Raw genomic sequence first — 8,992 nt, forward strand, 5'->3', positions numbered from 1 at the left:
CCATTACACAGCACAGGTTGAAACATTGTCATCATCATAGATACAAGAATATCTACTAAGTGCATCGTTTCTAACGTTCGAATGTGCGAATACATGTATGTTCCTTGATACTTGATTGTCCCCATGACACCTTTGGAAATAATATTTTCTCCATCTTCTTTTAAAACTTATTTACAAAAAGAAATGAGTACTTTTTTTCGCTTGAAATTCGATATTCTCAGGCAAGAATGGCTGAGGTGGTATACATCAACGTGCATTTATTGCGATTCGTTATTGAAAGATAGCAAAGAATAAAAAATCAAAAAACGACGAAAAGCAAAGTCAATACGACGAAATGAGAATGAAAGAAGCTCCATTGACAAGATTTGTATACTCTAGCTATCACAAAGCATAAATCATTCAAAACAAGCAAGACTATTTTTCTCTCCGCTTAATTTCAAGAGGAGTATAAAGTCATCTTTTTCAGCTTAAAGTCCAAATATTTTCGAGAAATACATCGATTAAAATTTCAGTAGAAGAAAATATAGAGTTACATATCACTATTGACACACTAGTACAGCAATCTAGGCAGCTTTCAGCTGAAATATTGTACCTTAATTACATCACCTTTGTCCACGCACGGCACTTCAAATCGCGCATTCACACAAAACAATCAATCAAGAATAAATTATATTGTTGCATATTAATTTAAAGAAATGTTCATGACGATATAAATGTGCTGTTTTCATACAATACTTTACAACGTTGCACATCGATGAGATATGAATGCTAATGAGCATTTGGCAACACACAATCCATGTGCATACTAGATTGTGAAAATTACCATGTATCCCTTGTTTATAATAGTACATGTACAACTTAGGCTCTTACAAAATACAGTGTTGATTTACTAATTCCTCTTCCTCGTAGACCGGTAGATTAAGAAACGGATATAGTAGTCCTACATGTGGTATGACATAAATTGCAAATATATCAGATAATTCATTATGTATTAATTCGGAACGTAGAGAGATCTAAATTGGGCCTATAGAACGGACTGAATGTCAAACAAGGGAGAAAACGAAGAATGATAAAACAAGAAAATACAACACAGAAGAGAAGAAAGAGAGGGAGAGATTAAGAAAAGCAAAAGAAAGAGAAAGAATCACAAAAAGAGAGAGAGAAAAAAGGATAACAGAGAAAAGCGAGATAATAAGACCAAAATCGAGAAAGAAAATAGTAATTGGGAAAAATCATATGAAATGATCAAAAACGAAAAGCAAAACATCATAGTCTATAGTATGTAACATTACAATCACCATCAGGAAAATGCATAATTTGGATGGGTTTTTGCATAGCACCCGTTTTCTCTGATGTTCGGCATAAAAGGGCTTATATCCCAGCTTTAGAATTCTACAATATCTCACGTGTCAAGCAATAATTATTTTCTCTAAATAGCCTTTGTGTTTTGTTTTCTTTTACATTTTCACCTTTCTCTGGCTCGCTTTGTTCATTTCAAAGAGCTTCAAAGGAGGTAGATGACCAAATACATAAGAAATGGCATCACTGTAAATAAACTAATACTCATAAAACAAAACTATGACAAAACTATCATTGATACAATAATATTGTATGCTACAGACTCCCTTTACTCGACTTTCTTTCCTCGCTCATAGTAGCATGAACGAACAGCCTATAGTGGAGTCTTCCTTACCAAACTTATGGGCACCATGGGTAATACATGGATGATAAGTTGTCAACCCGCACACACACACACACACACAATAATCATGCCACAGATAAGCAGGGAAGGAAGTTCAGCAATGATCATTCAAATCTCAGTGGCTGCTCAAAGTATAGGAGTGTAAACCTCTGGGCTTCTCATTGGTGGAAGACCCTGTGACGTCAGTCAAAAATCCAGCCGTTTATGTCGCCAATGTGCTTATAATGTCAAAATCGTTTTTAGTTTACTTTAAGGGGTCACTAATGGATATATGAAAGTTAAAATCAAAATGTGATTGTTTCTGAATCTTTGATTCCTTCAAAGCGCACCACGATTTATAATGATGTACGTTAATGTTTTCTTATTGTGCAGAATTTGCACACTCCACCCTACATGAGGGGAGAAAAGGGCAAAACAAAACAGTGCCACCAACGTCCATGATGAACCTTACAGGAGAACAGCCTTTTAAAATAATGCGTATAATATATTCATAATATACAGCATGCCATCAGTTCCATCTCCCATGTAAGCTCTATCCACAGTATCATTCCAGCATGTCTTGCGCTCACCGTATAGTACAGGACAATTAAGTTACGAATGGCGCCTCTCATTTTTGTGTCCCGGAACAAAGGGACACTTTCTAGTAGCAACATTCGTTGGAAAGCGCCCTCTTTCGATTCCTGGCGGGACAGGGTGACACCTCATGCAAGCGACCAGGCCACTCGGTACTTGGCGAACTTACTCATCAATAGTCTGGAAACGAAAGGTCAGTCTTTCTTTCTTTCTTTCTTTCTTTTTTTGTTTCTATTTTGCAACTGTTGCTGATTTCGTCAGAAACTCGGCGATGACGTCGAAACCGGCGTCTTTTGCCATCTCTGCCGCAGTCACGTTATCCTGCCAGAGTGGGTAAGGAAAAAAATGGCATTTTCTTCTTTTCTAAAACATCCAAGTAGAAGAAAGGGAAACGGAGGGAAGTATTTGAAGATATGAAATTCGAGTTGTTCTGAAGAAATAGAGCAATCAAGTCAGATTAATGGCTAAGTGTACTGATTCAAAAGGTGAGAAGTAATACCAATGGACGAAAGACGAAGAGAAAGGGGGTATATTATGCATCCCACTATGTACAAATGCTCACTATTTTCAACAGGCAGGTAGATGATATCAACTGTTATCTAGAAGTATAGAATATATTATTTCTACACATTATTATTATTTTTTTTTTTTTTGGGGGGGGGGGGGGGCAAGGGGGTGTCTTCACTTTGTTTTACTTGGTGCCTAGCTCGTGCACTGTAAAAACATCGGTGTTAGATTTAACACCATAGGTGTTAAATCTAACACCGATCAAACTTCAATAGAGGACCACACCCACAGGTGTTGAAAATGTATTGTGACGGTGTTAAAAAAGTGTTCGCCTGGCACTTCGTGGTGTTAATTTGACACTGTGGCTGGTGATATTTTTGACACTGCGCTAGAGTTAATTCAATAATGACACCGCATGGTGTTGATTTGATATTGGTGGTGTTAATTTCAATGGTATAACACCAGTCCAGCTTCAATAGGGGACCACAGCAACTGGTGTTACTGTGGTGTAAATGTGTTTACACATTTTTTCAAAAATCAAGTACTTTATCGGAAAATTCTTTATCGTCTTGTTGAAGTTCAAAATTAACAAGAAGTGCAGTAACTAAGAAACTATTCAAAACACAATTTTAAATTTTGAAATGACACCCGGAAGTGTTAATCTAACACCATGAATGAGCACCGGAAATTTAACACCAGCTCGGTGTTTCATATTTAACACCGGACTTTTTGCAGAGTGGGCTTAATGATGGGCTGTATGACTCTTGGGTGTATGAACCATGGACCTTTGTCTATCTCGTGGGCCGTGTGCGTGACTCGAAAACCCCATTCCTAACCATGACCAGTATTTTGTGGCAACGTTTGTAAGATGGAAAGTTCTATCAGTGTACCTTGTTCTTTAACGTCACATCCGAACCGGCCGAAATCAGCTGTTTGACTACTTTCAGATGACCGAAGAGGGCAGCAGCGTGGAGGGCGCTCTCCCCGTTCTGCACAGTGTAGTTGAATAAAAGAATGAAAATATTGATAAGCAAAAACAGTGCTATGAATACACGGATAACTACTGGATTGTGCATACCGTCCAGGTGATACTTTGTGGTAAGACTGACATTGTCTAACTATACGATCAACATACAGGCCTGGGAACACATACGTTGTTATGTCATTGCATTATTGTCAAAAACACCCCCCCCCCCCATAGATAAATAAATAAATTAACAAAGAAACCAAAAAAAAAAATACATTGTGACCAAAGCACCAGTAGATTTGCTGGTATGATGCATGAAATAATGATTTACAGAGTCAATTTTGCTCCTCCATTTCAAACTGTGTACGGCGTTGATGACAAGGTCTTCAGTTGCCAATGGGCATGGGTGCGAGCATTGTAATTGTACATCTACCGTTGCATCCTAACTCGTTCGGATCAAACTACAATGTGCCTCCATTTTAAATCAATAACTTGGCATGATTGTTTGGTTGCTGTTTAGTTTTCTCCACAAGTCACAAAGTTTTACTGACAGTCACTGTTAACGGCAGACAAAACCATGTCGGACACGATTAAATCGACGCCCTGCATGCTTGTAAGGAATTTTCCCATCAGTGTCTAGACATAAATAATTCATGTTATTATTTCGCACCAAAATATTTGAGAAAACAGAAAATCCATATGCAACTTCATACCAGGGGCACTCTACTCTTCACGCCACGTGATAAACATGTGTTTGCCGTCATTGTATCGGCCATCGCGTTTACTACAAATGTGTTTCACTTTGTTTTCCTGTTTGGCAGATGTAAGAGGGGTATCAAACAGAGGACCAACACTGTCCATGGTATTAGGCCTGTAGTATTGGAACGAGCCCATCGAATCGAACTCGAATCGAATTGAGAAGTGCCTAGTATCATAGCAGCAGATTCCAACAGTGTTCTGGCATAAACTTGTTCATTGCAATGAGATATTTGGGAAAAACACAGAATACTCACACACAACTTAAATGGGCATTGAATAGAAATGAATAAAAAATGAATAAAAATGCGTTTGCTGTCACTGTATCTGCCGTCACGTTAACTTTGTGTTTGTCTCTTTCAGTTTGATTGCCTGTTATAGCAGACGTAAGATGGGTATTTCAGAGGACCAACACCGTCCTCATGTTACTGGAACGAGCCTGTCGAATCGAACTCGAATCGAATTGAAAAGTGCGTAGCAACAGATGAATGCAGAAACCAACCTCGAGCAGCCCCAGCGAAGCCCCCTTTGCGATGAGATCCGCGACGCATTCCACGTAGCCCTTGTGCGCGGCCTTGAAGAGCGGGGTCGCTCCGTCCTGCTTGGAGAAGTAGAGGCAACGTGAGAGTGCAGACGATAAATAGGACATGCAGCACACAAAAAACAAAAAGGCGGGAATTGCTTCTTTCTCTCTCCCCCTCTCCATCTCTCTCTCTCTTTCTGTCTTTCTTTCTTTCTTTCTTTCTCTTTCCTTTCCTTCCTTCCTTCCTTTTTTTCTGTCTGTCTGTCTGTCTTTCTTTCTTTCTTTCTTTCTTTCACACTTCGTGTAGGACGGGTAAAATTATAAAAACAAAACAAACTCCAAACTCATGCAATGTAGCAAACATGATGAACAAAATCAATGCACATTATATTATTCATACCGGCGATTAAACTCCCTATTAATACTTGAATTTGGCACAGCGTTGAGCTTTGCTTCTATTTCAACACTGGTTTATACAGTTTTGTTTGCTGTTTCATTGTCGTTCATCTTCCATAATATATTTGGGTTTCTGCCTAATTTTGTGTTTGTTTTACTTTGTGTGTGTGGGTTGGTTTTTTTTTTTGGGGGGGGGGGGGGTGGGGGGATTGTTTCGCTGTTTCTTTGTTTACTTTTACGGGAGGAAGACCTTACAAATCTTCCAAGTATAGTGACTGATACAGGTTCACCACATGGTGTCAATCAATTACTAGTACTACTGCTGAAAGATTTGACAACTTTTTTTTCTAATCATGCATATCTCTTTACGGGAGGGGGTTTCTTTAGCATATACTTCATGCTTTCGATAAAACCAGAGGACAACATAAAGAAATAGAAACTCCGTAAAATTCACAGGTGTTTCTCTGCTGACATCCATTCAAAGCATTCTTCATGTTTGTTACCTATAAAGATTATCAAGAATGATTAATTACCCTTAGACAACATCGTGCAGTGGCACTGATAAGTGAATCACACAACTGAAACCAGAGACATGCACACAATGAGGAAACGTGAAACGGTAACTAATTAATGTAGTGCTTCACCAAACCCATTATTGATAGTGACAGTGAACAATGTAACCAAGATAACAAACACACACACAAGTTAAGCATTATTATATTCAACACACAGCATGTATTTCACAAATTCCCTGCCATATCAACATTAAGGAAAAGAGTTTTTAACTCTATGCCACAGCTGTCTCATTAATCAATTCATCACAGATGTCTTGATAAAAGTCGCATTTATTCTCTTCAGTCTCGTATCAAAAAGTAACACTTCAGTTTCAACTTATAGTGAAGCATGCAAAGTTCAAATTGCAGATAAAAATGAATGTATGATGACGAATGCCCCGATACGATGAAACACAATTAGAGATAGGCCAATATTGGGTAAGAAATTAAGACAGATGATGAGACTGAAATATTATGATATGGCACATCAAATTTAAGAATTAGGTGAAATAATCAACCCATCTAAATCAATGACCTGTATAAGGTGTTATTGTGTTCACACACCACCTCTTCTGCGGTAAATTCTCAACTAATCTTATAGTGCCTCTCAAAATTACGGTCTAATAATTCACTTTCTATCACGTATTGTGTTCTCTTTGGATTAGATATGACAGCATTGGACATAAGGAGATTTCCAAATTAAAGGGAATCAAATTTAATCCTGGTTTTCTAATGGTAGACTACCATGTCGGTGTCTCACCTCCCGTGCCTCATCGACCTTTGCCCCCGCCGCCAGAAGTTCCCGGATGATCTCACTGTTCCCCATCTGAGCGGCTATCCAGAGGGGTGACGCTTTGTCCTGTGGACAATGAAGGTTATTACACAACAGTACAAGATGAAGCATTGTCATTAATTTTCATTTTCATATCTTTTCATCTTGTTTTGATCATATTTCATTCCATACCTCATTTCGACTTTTTATGTGTGTCATTGATATCACTGTTTTTTTTTCTTTTTTTTTTCTTTTTTTACGCCAGAAAATATATCATTTCATGCAATTGCGATTTTCCAATTATGTCGCGACAACCTAATGTCTGATTGATTCCATTTTCTTCCATTTCAATGTCAGACGGTCATCCAAAATAGGCACAGATATGAGTGAGGTATTTCAGACCATGCAGGGTAGGCCACTATACCTTTAACATCGTAACATAATACATGTACATTCAAAATAATCATCCATTCAAACAAGGCAAAATATGCAGCACAACGCTGTACTGTTTCATCCACTGTAAACACGTGGTCAATATTAGACTCGTCGAAAACGAGGGAAAAGGGTGAAAAGTTTCAGCCTAATCGCTGTTATTGTAAATGTGCTTAATATGAAGGAGAAAGGGATCAGTGGCGGATCCAGAGGGGCGCACCGGGCGCGCGCCCCCTCTTTATTTTTCGTTGAAGCAAAAGAAATAAAGAGAAAAAGATGGGGGGGGGGGGGGGGCGTGCGCCCCTTTCTAAGTTTGTAAAGGCGCCTCCCCTTTACGGAATTCCTGGATCCGCCCCTGGGGATTGAGTATTTCCATTGCTTGGAGTTATGATTTCAGCGAGCTAATTGACAGGTACCGATATTATTGAAGGGCCATGACTCTGACGGCTTTCACACCTAATACCAAAAAGTCGTCCGTAAACTTGTTTTAAAACATAATTCATGCTAATGGGACTTTTTACTATAAAAGCTTGTAAGTATGCATGTAAATCTGAATCATGTTCTCAAAAACAACTGTTCTGAACTAACATTTGGTCAATCGTGGTCAACAGATATCTCCCTATCGAGTTTTGCTCTTGTATAAATTTGGGTATGTAATCTGAACAGTGATCACTTTATCTCGATTGAGAAGGCAGCTGAGCCTTTGGTCGATCTCGTATTCATTTCGGCCAGGGTGTATGTATATACAGCAACACAAGTTCTCTTGCATATGAATGTATCCCGAGATATAATTATGTTTAATTGGCAGACCATTGTAGATTCATAACAATACTGCTGCATGGAATGACGGCGAGAAGGCTCAATTGCACAAGCATTATCTGAACGTTCGATAAGTCTAAAAATGTTAAGAAACGCGTCTCAAAACGTAATTACTAAAAGCTTTTTACTGGCAAGTGAGAAACCCTCTCGTCATTATCTGGGTAGCCCTGTCAGAGAAAGTTATACTCCCCCATTTGAGAGGACAAACGGAGCAGGGCTTTTCATTTCGCGGCGGGGGAGTTCGTTAATAAGCGGTCTCACCTTTCTAGTCTGGTCGGCCTTTGCCCCTTGACCTATCAGGTATTTCAGCATGTTGTAGTGACCGTTTTGTGCTGCGATGAACAGGGGCGTGGCTCCATCCTGGGTGTAACCACAGAAACAAGAAAGCACGTGACCAAAACACACACACACACACACACACACACACACACACAAAACACAAACACACAAAAATACATGGAGCTACGGAGCTACGCACGACGGATTCTTGTGCGGTTTAATGGACCTAAAGCTCATAATGCATTGACGCATTGGAGCCAGTCAAAATTCACCCCTTTATAGTTGCTGAGAAATCTGGGATTTCTATACCACAGAGTATCGAATGAAATAGGGGTGTGAGGATATTGTGGAAGAAAAGCGTGTAATGTAGGAAGGAAACATTACCTAATTTGTATTATATACCTTCATTAACAGACAAAGATCACGTCCCCATCATAATTTCCCATATCGCATATTTCTTTCTCTTTTGTGTGCTTAAGTCATCACACCAAACGTATACATGAATGATTCATACTCTGACCAGTTACAGCTATTTGTAGACATGAATCTCAAACGAACTTGATTGTTTGTTATCACAGAAAGCGGCAATTTTTTTCAATACTAAATGGTATTATTTGTTCGTGACTTTGTTACCAATAATTCCATTTTTAGATATTGCTTGATCTGTATTCTTCCTTTTTCAGAGCGCACGTCATTGTTTCATCGTTCGTTC

At 38.8% G+C, this 8,992-nt stretch overlaps 1 protein-coding gene across 1 annotated transcript in view; it reads right to left on the reverse strand.

The window, feature by feature from the left end:
* Window positions 1-2,506: 2,506 nt before the first annotated feature.
* Window positions 2,507-8,992, reverse strand: part of LOC139731103 (uncharacterized) — a gene marked incomplete at its 5' end in the record, with an annotated part of 47,930 nt that continues 41,444 nt past the window's right edge. The window contains 5 exons of the mRNA XM_071641982.1: window positions 2,507-2,596; window positions 3,673-3,771; window positions 5,008-5,103; window positions 6,739-6,837; window positions 8,263-8,361. Of these exons, the coding sequence (XP_071498083.1) occupies window positions 2,507-2,596; window positions 3,673-3,771; window positions 5,008-5,103; window positions 6,739-6,837; window positions 8,263-8,361 (483 nt within the window). The remainder of the gene's footprint in view (window positions 2,597-3,672; window positions 3,772-5,007; window positions 5,104-6,738; window positions 6,838-8,262; window positions 8,362-8,992) is intronic.

The sequence above is a fragment of the Diadema antillarum genome, unplaced genomic scaffold, assembly GCF_040938485.1.
Source record: "Diadema antillarum isolate AM-2024a unplaced genomic scaffold, OU_Dant_1.0 seq00000357_RagTag, whole genome shotgun sequence".
NCBI classification, from domain to species: Eukaryota; Metazoa; Echinodermata; class Echinoidea; order Diadematoida; family Diadematidae; genus Diadema; species Diadema antillarum.